The sequence below is a fragment of the Globicephala melas genome, chromosome 11 (assembly GCF_963455315.2).
Source record: "Globicephala melas chromosome 11, mGloMel1.2, whole genome shotgun sequence".
Taxonomy (NCBI): domain Eukaryota; kingdom Metazoa; phylum Chordata; class Mammalia; order Artiodactyla; family Delphinidae; genus Globicephala; species Globicephala melas.
In genome coordinates this window covers 38,338,412-38,354,546 of record NC_083324.2, presented here as the reverse complement: position 1 = coordinate 38,354,546, position 16,135 = coordinate 38,338,412, and the positions used below count along the sequence as shown (strand labels likewise).

The window sequence follows — 16,135 nt, the reverse complement described above, 5'->3', positions numbered from 1 at the left end:
GCATGCCACAACTAAGAGTTTGCATGCCACAACTAAAGAGCCTGCGTGCCACAACTAAGGAGCCTGCCTGCTGCAACTAAGACCCGGCACAACCAAACAAATAAATAAATAAATATTTTTTTAAAAAAGAGAGAGAGAGAGGAACCGCCATAGTGCATGTCCCGGGCTCAGTCACCCTGATACTCCAGTCATCCACACCAGCAGAGGCCAGCGACCCCCTCAGCATTGAGGGCACGGGGGAGGGATAGTACAAGGAGGAAGCTGTTCTCCTTCTCTGGTGGAGCCTGCCCCTCTAGTGGGTATTGTACAGTGGCCTTGACGAGTATAAATAGCCTAAGCAGTCTGCACCTTGAAGCTGGTGCCTTGAAAGTGTGGAGCTGAGGTCTTGCTGCTGGCTCATCTCTTTCAAGGCTGCAAGAGCAATGCTGGCAGGATTGGGGGGAAGGGGAGCAAGTCTCCATGACTTATCAGTGGCGGGGGGGTATCGGGGGGAGTTGGGGGAAGGCCGCAGGTAGAGCAGGGAGCCCTGGAGTGGGGTTAGGGCCTGGGGAATGGGACAGGCAGACTGGGCAATAGGAGAAGCCAACCTGGCTGCTGCATATCTGGGTATTCAACCCACCCCTCTCGGTTCCATCCAAAAGCCCCCAGGACCCTGTAACCTGGATTTGGGCCTGGCCTCCCCTTCCTGTTCTCTGGAGCCTTCTTGCTGACTCAACCCCTTTCCAGCCTCAGGGTATTTGCATGTGCTGTTCACTCTGCCAAAAACTCTCTTCCCCCCCCCCCCCGACCGCTTCTGGCACAGTTCCCACCTGACAAAGTCTCAGCAAAAATGTCACCTCCTGGGGTGGTTTCCCTTACCTCTCTATTCATCTATCTAAGGCTATCCTCCATTCCCTCAAAGCAGCCTGTCTTTTTCTTCCATAGCACTTACCACAATTTGTAATTAAATATTTATTTGTTCATTTAATGATCTAAGGGCCAGTGGTCACCACTGAGTCCCCTGTGCCCAGCAGCCAGTTACACAGCAGACACTCCATAAATACTCACTGCATCAAGGATCCCATCACTGGCCCCCACTGGGGAGTGAGAGACCAATGTGCCTTGTAGCCCTCCTGTGCCCCTGAAGGTTAAGAGGCAGGGACAGGGACAGGGCAGAGGCCAGCCCAGAGGCAGCTTGGGGTTAACTCCCACCGCTATGCAGGTCCAACCCCCCAATGCCTGCCTGGGGCTGAGGTCACGTGGACTTTGGTGGCTCTGAGAGGGGCCGGGCCACCTATACTCCTGTGCACTGGTGGGGATGGTGACTATTCCAAGGGCATTTCTGCCTTGTCCGGGGCACCAGGGCCCACGTTCACGTAGGCCACAGGCAGCTGCACGTAGTGGTCCCCTCGCAACGCGGCCACCAAGCGTTCCACGTCCCCTGCCAGTGCTCCAAAGGTGGGTCGTGCTGCAGGGTCTGCAGCCCAGCAGTGCTGCATTACTGCGTACCTAGCGGGTAGAGGAAAACATGAGGGGCACGGTGCACCCCTACCCAGAGATTCTGCGTTATCCACCTGCTGTTAGCCCCCTGCCAGGCCACATGGGATGTAGAGCGGGTGACAGGGCCTGGTGCCTTGCATCAGCCAATTAGGGGCAGCTCTTCTCGACTGCCTTCCCACCCTGGCAGAGGTCAAATTGCCTCAGGGCAGAGAGGCTGGACTCCTGTGTCCTGTGACCTGGGTTATGTGATCTTGAGCAAGTTCCTTAACCTGTGTGTGCCTCTGGAGTCTTCTCTGATCACAGAGCTATTGGGGCATAAAGTGAGAGGATTCCTGTGAAGTTCTTAGCTTAGGCCCCGGCTCACAAGCTATCATGGTTATCATCACGTCTTCCAGGAAGGAACCCCAGGTCCAGTGAAATGGGGATTAAAAGCCCTGAGATGTGTGGGGCAGCTCATTACACCATGGATTCCAAGCAGAGTTTCTCTAGGTTTGTCTGTTGGGTCCTAATACATGACCCTTTATCTTGGAAATGTCATCCCTGCCTTAAATGATACTAAAAGTGACCTACACACAATAATCTCATATAATTCTCAGACCTCTGAGGGTGGTACTGTTATCATTCCAACTTCGCAGATGAGGAAACTGAAGCCCAGAGAGAAGGGACTTCCCCTGGTATGGAGGATGCCATGGTATGCCATCCAGTTTCCCCCCTTCATTCCCCCTGTGACTTCTGATGGCTCTTGGCTGAGGCCCCCTCTAGGAACTGGCCTAGGCAGAAAAGAAATGCCTCCTCCAAGCTCACACTCCTTCCTCAGGGACATCTGTAAGCAGTGACTAATGGATGTCTGGAGCAAAGACCTGGGCCCCTTGGTCTCAATTTCAGAAAACTCTGAAGGGCCATCCCAATTACAGAGGTCCCCAGGGGATGGACTGCAGCCTCTGCTGCATCTGCATCACAGCCCAACTTCTCCCCCTACCTAGTCCTGCGTCCCTCGCCCCTAACCTACCAATAAACCCCCTGCATGTAAACCTCCATCTCAGAATCTGTTTCAGGGAGCCTGACCTGGAGGCAGATAGGCAGTGAAGTTAATTTCCCTTACTCTGAACCAGGTTCATTAGTGAAATAAATAATAAAAAGCAAAATCAAGGCAGGCAGGGCTGTGAGGAAGGGTGACTCATACCCTTCTGGAGCACAAGCTGGGTGAGACAGTAATCATCAACCACCTTTACCTATGACCTGGCTTTTCCTGTTCTAACCTCAAAGACCTCAGCACAGCTAAGGCATGCATGCTGCTTATGAAGCTGAACCACGCGACAGGCACTGATGAAACACAGCTGCTGCCATGCCTCTGGGAACAGGGAATCTGAAACTATATCCAATGAAGAAAACATTCTGATCTGGAGACGTGGAGGGGGCTAGTGTGAGAGCTAATGGAACCTTTCCTTGAGGTTAAGTAAGTGGAATAAATGGAAAACAGCCCCTCTTGGCATGGTGAGGGGAGAAGAGTGCTGGGAAATCAAATCACTGGCCTCAACCCAGACTCTGAGTTGGGAATGGTGTTACCATGGCAACCATGATATCCCTCCAGCACCAAGCCTCGAACGGTGGTGGAACCACAGATGAGGAAACTGAGGTCCAGAGAGGGTCCCTTTCTAGGTCAACCAGAGAATCAGTCAGAGAGCCAGGCAAGAACTCTGTCTCTGGCCCCCTCCTCCCCTCCTTGTCTCTGGGGCCCAGCTCCCTCCCCATCGCCATTTCCACATACTCACAGAGAATCAGGGCAATACTCAGGCTGGGGCAGGCGCCGACCCTGGGCCAGGAAGTGCATGAGGTCAAAAGGGTCGATGTGGGGGTACGGTGGGGCACCCCGTGTCAGCAGTTCCCATAAGAGGACACCAAACGACCACTGTGGGAGGGGACAGGTGAAGGGACTCAGCTCTCGCCCTGGGGAGGACAGGTGGGCCCCCCCCAGGTCCTCTACCTCCTAGAGCCCTCTAGCTGGAAATGAGGGGCTCAACGCCCCCAGTCAGAGCCCATTCCTCAATACTTCACAAGCATTTCCCTCTGTCCCCGCCCACCACCAGAGCCGTCCAGAGCTGGGGCTGGGCAGGGCCTGGATTGTCTGTGAGAAGCCAATGAGTTCACAGCCTCCTCTTGCCCTGACACCTGCCCAGAGGTGGACGAATGGGCTGTGGGGCTGCCCAGCGTGGGGATTCCCTGGGCTCATCACCATCCGGAGATCAATGGGCAAGGCCAAGTGTTCTCTGAGGCCGTGTGGACTCTGGGGCAGGTGGGGCCTAACCACGTCGGACTTGGTGGTGAATCTGTAGGTCTGCAGGCTCTCTAGCGCCATCCATTTGACAGGTAGGCGAGTATGGCAGCGCTGTTGGACACTGTAGTACTCCTTGTCCAGGACATCGCGGGCCAGACCAAAGTCAGCCACCTTGACTGTGAATGACTCATCCAGCCTGGGAGGGGAGAATCACACTCAGGACGGGCCCCCACCAGGCCCTGAACCCACATGTTTCAGACCCTTACAAGGTTTCTGAGCCACAGTGTCCGACTCAAGCCTGCATTGGGCAGACAGGAAAACTGAAGCCCAGAGAGGGAAGGACATGCCCAGGGCTGCACAGCAAGGACTGGAGCATGGGCCTTCCCTGAGGCACCTTTAGCTGCACGCCCTGGTGCTCTGCCCCTTGGCTTCACCCCAACCTCACTCTGGCTGCTCACATGCAGTTCCGAGCAGCCAGGTCCCGGTGCACAAACTTCTGCTCTGCCAGGTACGCCATGCCACGGGCCACCTGCAGGCCGAAGCTGATGAGGTCCTTCACTGTGGGGCTCTGGGGGCACAGGTGGGTCAGTAGGCGAGGACGGAGCAGCTCCATCCCCAGCTGTTGCCCAAGCCCCCCAATCCAGGGCCAGCTGAGCACTGACCCGCTGGGGTGAGCGGATGAATTGGAGCAGGTCTCCGTGGCGCATATAGGGCAGCAGCACGCGGGGCAGCCCTTCAGGCGGCAGCACGATACCAATAAGAGCCATCACATTTGGGTGGTGCAGACTGCGCATGAGCAGCCCCTCACGCAGGAAGGCCTCCACCTCCTGCACCTCCGTGATGCCTGCAGAGAGGCTGGAGTCAGGCCCAGGGCAGGGAGGCCCTTTACAAGGGTCAGATGGGGAAACAGAGAAGAAAGGTCTCCTGCTCAAGGTCACTCAGAGCAGTGGTAGCACAGCAGGGACGAGTATCCTCCCAGCCTCTGCTCCACTTACGACTCAGCGACTTGATGGCACAGTGGATTTGATTCTGGGCCTCGTCTGTGTATTCTCCATGGTAAACAACTCCAAAGTGACCTGATGAGGGAGAGACAGTGAGAGGGGGCCCAGTGCCCAGGGCTCACGCCACACCCTCCCACTGGCAACCAGACCTCAGAGCCCCAACTGGCCAACCTGACATTAAAGACAAGCAGCAGCTTCATGATGGCAGAGCCTGCAGCCCCCCCACACCCACGTAATCTGCACCAGAACCCACGGAAGACAGAATTCCTATTTCACAGATGAGCAAATGGAGGCTCAGAGTCCTGCCCAACTATCCCTTGAGCCCCAACCCCACCTGGCCTGGCCCCCAGACCTTTGCCAATGACTCGGTCAGTGTGGGTGACTACCCACTCGTGGGGAATCAGTACATCCTTGACCTCGGCCAGGAGTGCAGAGTTCAGGTCCCCAAGCTGGATGGACTCTTTCCGCAGCAGTGGGACATGGGACCCATCCCCGTTGCCTGAGAAGGATGTTCTGTGGACCTGAGTGGTGGAATCCCGGCTATCAATGGCAGGGGCTGCTGAGAAAGAGAGGGAATGAGGGGCTGGTGGACCAGAGAGTATGGTCCCAGCTTCTAGCACCTCCACCATCTCACCAAGGCCATTTCTATAGTCAGAGCTTGAGCGGAGCAGAGGCAGAGGCATGGCTCCAGTGGTCCGGTCCAGGGATGCCAAGTCATCCAGGTTCGGAGAAAGGACTGTGGAAAAATGGCTCCTGGTAGCCAGCCACTCCAAGCTCCTAGAGGCTGACCCCTACCCAGGAGGTGTGAGTAGACCCCTAAGGCCTGGGCAGAGAGAGGATATAGGGACTTGGAGATGTCAGAGTTTGGGGGTGGGGTTGGGTCAGGATGGGAGTGGAGAGCTCACCTAGCTGTTTTCTCTGGTGGTAACTGAAGACCAGTATGGTGGCCAGTATAGCCACAAGCAGGAGCAGGGCCAGTAGGACACCGAGGAGTGTGCTCTGTGGGACCCCTTCCAGACCTGGCCGCACTACCTTGCCCAGGATGTGACACCCACCATCCACACAGACCTGGAGGCAGGTGGCAGCTCAGGCCCAGCCTGTAGGTCCTCAACCCATGTTTCCCATAGAGGGCCAACTGAGCTGCCTACCTGCAGTGGAGCACCGTCCTTGCCAAGTTGCAGGGAGGGGGGAAGGGGGCAGACAATCACATCCCCCCGCAGCTCATGCTGGCAGCTCTCACCACCCACGGTCACGATCACATCCACACAATCAGCCACAGCGCCCAGCCCAATGTACTGCAGAGACAGTCATGAGGGCTGGCCATTGCCCCCATCTCTTCCGGGCAGGCTGCAGCCTTAACGCTCCACTGCCTCCACCCCCTATCCTCCCCACTTACCTCAAACTTAACGGCATGCTCCTCAGGCTTCAGTGCGACCAGGTCCATGCTGGGTGGGTGGGGTGGGGCCAGGAAGCGAAAGCCAGGCAGCGTGAAGCCAGCAGCTCCATCCCCCTGGGCACTCAGGTTCCCCGTCACCCACCCCTGTGGTCCTCGGACCACGTATTCGGGCAGGCGGCACCAGTGCTGCTCCGGGAGCTGCCCCTCACACTGCTGGGTCCATGCGAGAGTGGTTAGCCCGGTATCCCACCTACAGCCACCCCAGACCCCTCAGCCCAGCATGGGCTGGGGCTGGAACTCAGGGGACTGGTGTGGCCTTCCTCCCTCCTGGCCAGTGCCCACTCGGCAGCTACCAGTGCCCACTCACCCTGTTCTCCACTGCCCTGCGCCCATCATGGAATGACAGCACGAGGTGCCACACTGAAGTCAGATGCTGGCCATGGATGGTGACGTGGGAACCACTGTAGAGGAGAGCAGGGTGGTGGACTTGGGGTGCTCTCCGAGGCTGGATCCCTCATTCTTAGGAGACCAGAGCGGGCAAGGAGGTGGCACTTACGTGTAGCCACAGTTGGGGCTGATACCCAGCATGATGGGGTCTTCCTGATAGTGGAAGTTCCAGGAGCCAGGCACTTCGGCGCCCCCCACCTGCAGGCGAATGGGAACGCGGGCGGTAGCAGCCCCGGGGGGTGTGGTACATAAAAGTTGCCCCTCGCTGACCCTGCAGAACAGGGGGATTAGGCTCAGGGGCACCCTCCATGTGATGGCTAGGCCCGACTCCCCCAGGAGCCTGCTGACCCCTCCCAATTCCTCTGTTGGTCATCTCCTCAACTTGCCCATACTCCATGGGTCTGTCTGAAGATAGGGTGGTCCCAGAAAGGCCTCCAAGAAGTCAGGGAGGGAACAGGTTCCCCCCACAGCCTTGGCTGCAGCCAGTGGACTCTGTAATGGGCTCTCTTGCCATCCCAAACCACCTCTGGGCTGGAGGGAGCAGAAGACACTTCTTCCTGGACCTGTTCCCTACACTGAGTGACTGAGCCCTCCTCCCCCTGCCCTGTCGGGGATTCAAGCCCCACCTGGTGAGGGCTCCCCTACGTGGGACCCTGTGGCCTCCCATTCCCTTTCCCACTGGCACTTACCGTTTCAGCAGGCACTCAGTCCCATTGACCAGCACGGCCCGGCTGCTGCCAACAGACAGGCCTTGGCCTTCAAGGGTGAGGCAGGTACCCCCTGCCCGTGGACCAAAGAGGGGTTGTACTGCTGTCAGCACGGGTTCCTAAGAGGGCACGGACGTGGCTTAGCTTGGAGCAGGAGGCACTCCACTCTAAACTCTTCCCTGCCCGAACTGCCCAGTTGGCCAAGGGCACAAACAAGGAAAAGTGGCCTCACCATGAAAGAGAAGCCTCGCAGCATGGAGGTGCCATCTACCCGGAAGTGCTTGCCCAGTGGCATGTTGGTCACAGTGAGGCTGACGTTGGCAGGCCCGGCTTCCTGCATGCCCAAGGGCTCCAGTTCACACTCAAGCTCCTCTACAAAGTCCTTCCGGGGTACTTGGCTGGGACATCAGGGGAACTCAAGGTCAGCCAGGGGTCACACAGGCCTGGTTGCATGCCCACCACAAATCACAGGTCTCATCTGAGCTTGAAGATAGCATCTCTCTAGCCATGGCTTCATCCAGCGTCGGCAGGATCTGACGGGGAAGGGACTAGCTTTGCCATGACTCAACAGACAGGTAGAGCATATGTAGGCTCAAGAAGGGACAGAGATGTCCCCCCAGACAGAAAGCACAGAGCTACTACAGCTTGCCTCATACCTCCTTGCCCCATACAAGCAGAGGACAGGGTCTCACAGGGAAGGGGCTGCTTGGTTATCCCCATCAGGGATAGAAAGGGCAGGGACCAAGTCGTACCTGAGGTTTGAGTTGCCTTTGAGCAGCAGTCGGCAGGGACTTTGACCCACAGTGACCTGATGGGTGCCCTCAGGCACCAGACCAGGAGGATGCAGGTAGAAGTTGGAGCCACACAGGGTCAGTCTTGTGCTGCCCCTTAGGGGTCCACTGTGGGGGCTGAACTGAGAGGGGAGGAGAAGATAGCCTGAGTCCCTTTATGGGTCAGGACTCTCAGCCCTGTCTGCTTTCCCCTAAGTTTTCTGCCACACTCCTTGCCTGCCCCACACTCCAGTCACTCTAGGTCACTTGCTTGTCCTCACTCAATACTTTTCTGCCTCTAAGTCTTTGCGTGTGCCATCCCGTCTGCCAAGAATACCCTCCTTGGGACTTCCCTGGTGGCACAGTGGTTAAGAATCCGTCTGCCAATTAAGGAGACACGGGTTCAATTCCTGGTCCGGGAAGATCCCACACGCCGCGGAGCAACTAAGCCCATGCGCCACAACTCCTGAGCCTGCACTCTAGAGCCCGTGAGCCACAACTACTGAAGCCTGCGCGCCTAGAGCCCATGCTCCGTGACAAGAGAAACTACCGCAATGAGAAGCACATGCACCGAAATGAAGAGTAGCCCCCGCTCACCACAACAAGAGAAAGCCCGTGCGCAGCAACGAAGACCCAAGTCAACGCAGCAAAAATAAATAAATAAATTTATTAAAAATTAAAAAAAAAGAATGTTCTCCTTGTAAACACTGAAGACATCCCAGGCCTGAGGAAGATCATGGTTAAGACCTGCTGACCTCCACCCCAGGCCCGGTTTGTCCCACACTTACCTGTGCCCTGCCAGGTAAGCCATACCTTAGTAAGCTCGGGTGGGCAATGGTCCTGTTGCCAGGAGCCAGGACACTCCTTCTGCCGGCCACACATGCCCCCACACCATCCACAGCCCATGAAACGCTGTGCCCGCAGGCAACGCCCACAGGTGAGGAAGTGGCGGCAGCCAGGGCCCTGGATAGGTACCTGGAAGACCTTGGACAAACAGGGGGCTCAGGGGTGGCTGAAGGGGGAGACTAAGCCCCTTAGACCCCCTGGTCCTACTGTAGATCAGGGTGGGGGGACCTGTGTGTCAATGCCTCCTTGGATCTGATGGAGAAGCTGTGCTCCCAACAGCCCGGCCCCGGGCCCTACCCTGCCCACCTTACCTGGTCCCCAGAGGCAAAGAGCAGGTGGTCCCCAAGGCGACTGACATCCCGATGCACAGGCTGCCCATTGCTGCCCAGTGAGAAGTTGGACACGTACAGCAAGTAGTTGAGAGACCTGGCCAGCTCCACCTGGGACAGGTCGGCTGTGAGCAAAATGGGGACAGGGATCCCGGGACAAGGGGCCGTGGAGATGAGGGACCTACCTGCAGGATGCGCCCATCGGCTGTGCCCATGTGGGCCACTGTGACATTGTCGAGACGTGTCACGTGCAATGCAGTGACCTGCGCTGGTCCTAACAGCCCGTTGAATAGGTCCACCCGTAAGAGGCTGCTGCTGACCAGCAGAGGGAAGTGGCGGCAGCTGGTTTTGGGGCTGGGAGCCACCAGGCCAGGCTGGGGAGGGTCAGGGAAGGAGTCAGGGCTCATCTCCATGAACTGACCCCTTGGGGCTTCTGTCAGTGACCACAGCAGCCTAAACTCCCACCCGTCACCTGGCCTGGCTGGAGAAGGCCCCAGTCCTGCCAGTTACCCCACTGCCTCCATGGGGCTCTCAGATGTAGCAAGGCCAGGGAAGAAGGCCAAGGCTGGAACGCTGGCTCCCCCTACGCCTTGCCCTACCCTGCCATGGCCATTCTCATAAGGAGTTACTGAGTTTTACAGAGCCAACCCCATTCTGTCCTCACAGCCACGCTGTAGAGTGGGTTCTCTCATCACCCCCATTTTATAGATAAGGAAACTGGCTCAGAGAGGTTTGCTCACATGTCAAAGGCCTTATCGCCTCTCAGAAGACGAAGCAGGTCGGAAGTCTGAGCTCCTGACCAGAGTCCTCTCCTGCCCCCTGCTGGTCCTGCCCTGCACTTCAACAAACCCTGTCCCCTCTTCAGCCTTCAGTCTCTCCACCTGCTTAAGGGGCTGAACTCTGAGGTTAACTGGCCAGCACAGGGTTGGTAACGTCGTCCTTCTCCCTGAGATGCCAAAGGTCTTTCTGTACCTCCAGCTTCTACCTGTACTTCCTTCAGGGTACAGGAGGGATAAACCAAGGCCTGAAGGCCCGGGTAAGAGGAGACACTAATTTCTCCCCTGCTCTTAGCAGGTGGGTGTTTGGGGGACACTCAGTGCCCCAGTGCAGAGCTGTGGAAGCTTCTAGGAAACCAGGCAGTGAGGGTATGGATGCAGGGTATTGGAGCTGGGTGCAAGGTGGGGGCAGGGCTCTGTAGCCCCGTAGCTTGGGACCCTCCCTTGCCAACCCTAAGGGCACTCCTCAAGGCTGATGGAAGGCCCCTATCAGACTAAGTATGCTTAACTCAGTCCTGAGACCTCAGTGCTGATTATAAGTCTTGGGAACAAGACCTCAGCATAGAGCTGGGCTCTGAAACTCCACACACTGGGTCTATAGGGTGGGTGGGTGGGGACTGGGACTCTGTCCTCACTGGAGGTGAGTAAAAGTCCTGGCCCTAGCAGGAAGCCAGCCAGGTGTTTTCAGTATGACTCAGGGACAGGTGGGGCTGTGGGGTGGAATAGAGGCCCTACCCTGGTCAGAGGTGCACCGCTGCCTGTTTGCCCCTGGGCTCCAGGACTTGAGATTAGTCCTTTTGGAGCCTTGCACTGCCAAGTCGTGCTGGGTGTCTTCTGATCCCCTGACCACTAGCCAAGTCAGGGAGAGGTTCTGACTCCCCAGAGAGAAGGAGAGGAGGGCAGTCAGGGCTGCCCAGACCCAGACTAGGGATCTCAACCCCTAGGGCCTCCTCAACCCAGAGGGAGTCAGTTGAAGGAGGGAGGCAGAAGATCCCCCCACCCCTCATTGTGTGTAAATTCTCTCCCACCTCTGGGGCATCAATCAGAGCGAAAGGAGTCAGTGAAGAATATCACAGAAGGGCCAGAGCCCCAGGGCAGCCAAAGACTCAGAGAGCAGTGACTGTGGGTTAGCTCCGTGAAAGGCCACTTGTCCAATGCCATTTGCTTGTTCGTTCACCCCATTTCCTTGGCGTAATCTCTTGTAACGTAGGGTGGGACTGTTTCAATGGCTTCAAGGGATACGGTTTTGGGTTTGTCATCAGGGAAGCATTTTAAGGAATGTCCTCTTACTCTCTGCTCTAGCTCCCTGACACCATGGCTGAAGAGAACCTGGGTAGGGTCTGCAGGAAGGAGCACCTAGTTCAACATAGGCTGGGAGACCTCCTGCCTGGGGTGAGAAGGGCCCCATCTATGGTGAAAGTCTGGGACTCCTACATGGTGAACCAAATCCAACCAGCCCCTCCTAGGCCTTTACTCATCCCCAGATGTTTAGTTGCTTGCACAAGACCGGGGTGAGCCTCCTGGAATTTACTAGAGCCAAGCCACCTTCTCACTATGTCTTGAATCCTCCCCCAGTCACCCCATGGAGAACAATCAGGGGTGAGTGGGTCCAGAAAGCCCAAGGCATGCAGGCTCTCTGACAAGCCCCCATCTTCCAAGGCCCGGAAGGCTCTCTGGAACAGGGGTGGAGGGGAGCATTCTCTGACAACTCCTGCCCCACCCTCTTGAGAAAGCAGAGCAAAACAAGTATTCCCGCAGGGAAAGCGAAAACGTGTTGGTGAGTAGATGTGAGTCTGGGTGAATTTGTGAGTATCTGCCTGTGGGGGGGAGGGTGCTGTTTTTTTGTGTGTCCCTAAGGGTATATGTGGTGGGCAGGTAGGAAGGAACAACCATCGTTGTACCCAGAGTTTGGAAGTGTGCCTGGTAGAGAGACAGTTATGATGTAATCCAATTTTCACATAACAAGAGAAATTACCTAAAAAAGCAAGGGGCCACGGTAAGTGAGAGGGTGAAAGAGCAAAATGGTGTAGCAACAGGGTCTAGCCTGGCTGGGAGATGAGCTTCCAGTGTGGCCTTTGTTTGGCTGATTCCCTCACACCACCCCCTAAGAAACTGGGTGGAAGAGAAAACTTCTCCCTGCCTGCCCTCCCCGTCCCAGATCCTCTCAGTGCTGGAAGAGAAGCATGTGCACACTGCTCACAAGTGAGGGCCCTTTCTTTCTGCTCACCGGGTCAGGGCAAAAACTGGGCAACTGGAAGAAGTCGAGGCCTCGCCGGAGGCCAGGGTGGACAGGAGGCTCACAACAGCGCTCCACACCCTGCTCGATGAGAGTGTCCAGCAAGTCTACAGGGAACGCACAGACGACAGAGTTGGGATCCACACCTGGGCCGCTGTCTCTGCTAGCCGAGAAGACCCCGAATAGCACTTCCTGGCCCTCAGCGATGCTCAGCTCAGTGGCCAGTCGCCCGCCCACTGGAGCAGCGTGGGCCGCCTGCAACACCGGGTAGGGCTGTGCGCCCTCATGGGCCGCGCGTCGCCGGCGTTTAGGTGCAAAACGGCAGTCGAGGACCAGCTCGCGGTAGTCGCCCAGGTCAGTCTCGACAGCGCTGAGCCGTACCAGGCGCGTGTGTAAGGCGCCAGGAGCATCTACCACGTTGGCTGGCTGCACAGTCAGGAAATAGACGAAGGCTCCTGCACGGAAACTGTACACGTATTCGATGCGGTAGGAAGCCAGGTGCTCAGGCATCACTGACAGTGCTGCAAAGCCTGGTGCAAATCCTGAGGCGTCGGCCTTGAGGCGCCGGATGGACACTGATCGTGGGCTGAAGCTGGCGGCCACCGCCGAGTCCAGTGAGGATGCCACGTAGAAGTAGGAGGCATGACCCTGCTCAACCACGGTCACGAGGGTGCCCAGCGGGCTGGCTACACAGTCGGGACAGTCCTCCGGATGATTGTGGTGCGCCGAGAAAAGGCAGACTGGTGGCGCCAGGTGCAGGGCTGTCCCGCGGGGCTCTAGCTCATGCAGGAAGCAGCGTCCCCGAAGGCTGGAGCCACAACTGATCAGTGCAGGCAGCACCGGCTCCAGCACCAGAACCTGCGCATCTGTGTCTCCCGGTGGGCCGTGGGTGCCTGGGCCACAGGCCGCACACGTCTGGCAGCCAGGGGCCCCAGCAGGGCCGGTGGCCAGGCTCTCAACTGGCTGCAGATCAGGCCCAAGCACATGCAGGCGATTACGTGTGGCCACGAACACGGCACTCCCTTCCCTGCCGCCCTCGTAGGTTGCCACAGCCTGTACCGGCCGGCCAGCCGAGAAGCTGGGCACCAAGTACTCCACGTCAAAGTCGCAGGAGGCAGCATAGGGGATGCGCGGGCACTGCCAGGACCCTCCCGTCTCGGGCACCGCTGGCAGAAGCAGCAGCAGCAGTAGCAGCAGTAGTAACAGGAAGGGCTGCAATGGCGGCGGGTGGAGCTCCATCGAGGCCCAGATGGCGGCCTGCGGAGGTTCCTGCAGGCCCGGGCCTGGCTGGGAGCCAACGAGAAGTCTGGGTTTGGACAAGCGTCGAGCGCCGGTCCTGGGAGCCCTGGGGCACCGACCCCACCAGGACTCCTGAGATGCCCGCCGCCTTCTCCTGCCCTCGGGTCTGAGCACCTGGCGCGGGCGTACACACACGCAGAGAGGCCGGGGCTTGGAGCAAAGTCTGAGTGCCAGGGGCGGGGCGGACGGGGCCAGGGTGTGGGGGCGGGGACGTGGGCGGGGCCTGCTCTATGCCTGGCCTTGCCCAGCCCTTCTGCCCGTTCGACTTTCCTGGCCCTCGGAAGCCTGGGTCCTACACCTACACTTGGTCCCCTTTTTCTCAGTGGCCTGTGGGTGGGTGTGCGTAGAGTGGCCTGGAGAGAGGTTAAGTAGATCTGAGCTGTCCCGTCCTGCCCCCCACGACCGACTGGGCGAAGTGAGGGGGCGTGTTGCCCCAGCGCATTTGAGGACCACCTGGCCTATTTCTTCTCTTAGCGCCAGGATACAGCAACATCCTCAGACACTCGTTCCAGGCAGGGCCTGGGGGACCCACCGTGTGGGAAACAGAGGCCAGGAATGTGTGGAGAACCAGAGGGAAGGTGTGGAGAGACCTCAGGAGTGGCACTAGCCTCTGTGGGCAGAGACTATCCCTCTGTGGGCCTGCCCTGGGTTGACAGCGACAGGATGGTGTCAGCATGGTGCATTGCATCCCGCCTGCCCAGGGCAGGTGGGATTTATAAGATGGGGCCAGCCCTGTTGGCTGGACATTAGAGTCAGAGGAGAAGCAACTTATGTGGAGGCCCAACCCTAGCTCTGGTCTGTCCACTGCTGCCTCAGTAGGTGGAAGCTGTAGGATGGGGACAATAAAACACAAAATGTTGGCCTTCATTCCTGGCTCTGCTCCAGGGCCTCCCTGATATGAGGGAAACATGGGCTTTGGCTCTCAGGGCACCTCTAACCTGCTCTGTAAGCCATGCTGGGCCTCAGCCTCTCAGTCTCTGAAATGAGGGTGCAGTTCTTGCTAGGTGGTTACCCAGAGTTCTCTCTCCAGGCTGTGATATATGCAGGGCAGGGATAGGGGAGTCAACTCAGTTCTGCTCTTGCCATCTCTCAGCATCTGCTCCTTGGTAACTTGGCTCCCCGCAACACTGGAGGGGGGCCCTGGGGTACATCCTTAGCCTGACATCCCCTTCAGCCAGGTGGGCCTGGACCCTGGAGGGAGGGAAAGCATCACAGGGTGGCCCATGGCTGAGGTCTGAGGGACCTGTGAACTGTGAGTCCCAGAGCTTTGGAGGGTAATGGGTGGGGGTGGGGAGAGGAGCCCTCAGCCCAACAGGATTCAGCCTGACCCTACAAGTATCTCCTCTACTCACCATCCAGCCCATACTCCTTGTTCTTCCTTCCAGGAGCACCCTTTTCCCTTCCTTCTCTTGTAACTTAGGTGGCATCTCCTCCAGGAAGCCTACCTGATCCAGGCGGTGACAAGTCCATCTTGTGGGTCCCACAGACCCTGTGCTACACCTACCCCAGCACAGTTTACTCTGGATACCTGACTCCCCCCATCTCCCATTCATAATGCTGGACTCCCCTACCCCTCCAGGCTGGAGCTTAATGAGCATCTGGTGACAGGGTGGAAACAGCACGGGGGCGGCCACACCCAGTGCTGGGAGGATACCGTGCCTGAGGCAACATAAAAGGCACTCCCTTCGCTAACCAGAATTGGCCCGGAAATGAATAAACACACATCAGAAATTATGGCACCATTCCTGTGTTCCACAGTCAACATGTCTAAAGATAGTCATGCAGGGCAAAACTGATATGAAACATTCCCTGCCCGGCGCTGAGACATGGGTTCTTGTGGCCCCTATTCTGCCTCAGGACATTGGGAGAGACTTATAGAGGTTGGGAGGAAACCTGAGGGGTCCTCCCCGTTCACCTGTTTTGGGGGTGGATGTGCAGCAGTCAACAGTTGGTTCTCTGCTGCCATCATGTGGCCAAGTTGTTGGCTGCCCCCAGGCTGGCATCTCCTCTGAGGTAGCCTTGGTCTTTGACAGCAGGCATCCACAGAGTGCCCCTTCCTCCCTCCTCATCCACTTGGTCTGTGGGAGGGGGGCAGGCAAGCCATGTGGGTGAAGTCAGCTAATGGAGCCTTGCAGTGCCGAATACAAGCACTTTCTCAAGGTGAGTTCACAAGGCCTGGCCCACGTTCAGCTAAGGACCTACCCCACTGCCCTTGCATTTGTCACCCTGAAGGAGTGCTAGCTACTTTGCCCTCTTTGGGCTCTCACTCCCCTCTGAACACTACTCCAGAGAACTAGTGCCAGCCTCTTTCTCCAACGCAAAGAGATCATCCTAATGACAGCAGGGGGACCTCTGTAACCACAATATGACCATGTCACTCTGCAGCTTTAAAACATTCTGTGGCTCCCCACTGCCAGACTTTTACCTGGAGTTTGAGAACCCTAGGCTTTAAAGACTCCTCCAGCTTCACTGTTACCCAGTCGGACAAGGTTCTTTACCATACCAGGTTTCATACCAGGTTCATCCCTTTGCACATGCTCGTTGCTCCACTAGGAACACCTTTCCTGTTTGTCT

At 57.5% G+C, this 16,135-nt stretch overlaps 1 protein-coding gene across 1 annotated transcript; it reads right to left on the bottom strand.

Moving 5' to 3' along the window:
- Window positions 1-1,304: 1,304 nt before the first annotated feature.
- Window positions 1,305-15,159, bottom strand: MST1R (macrophage stimulating 1 receptor). Its single transcript, XM_030867173.2, has 21 exons — window positions 14,914-15,159; window positions 12,254-13,549; window positions 9,436-9,624; window positions 9,233-9,361; window positions 8,889-9,059; window positions 8,058-8,218; window positions 7,538-7,703; window positions 7,288-7,424; window positions 6,708-6,869; window positions 6,519-6,612; window positions 6,152-6,364; window positions 5,904-6,050; window positions 5,661-5,823; window positions 5,390-5,491; window positions 5,108-5,314; window positions 4,750-4,830; window positions 4,417-4,598; window positions 4,213-4,322; window positions 3,713-3,950; window positions 3,252-3,388; window positions 1,305-1,488 (listed from the first exon to the last, which is right to left on the bottom strand). The coding sequence occupies exons 1-21, from the start codon at window positions 15,157-15,159 to the stop codon at window positions 1,305-1,307; spliced, it is 4,515 nt and encodes a 1,504-aa protein (XP_030723033.2).
- Window positions 15,160-16,135: the final 976 nt, after the last annotated feature.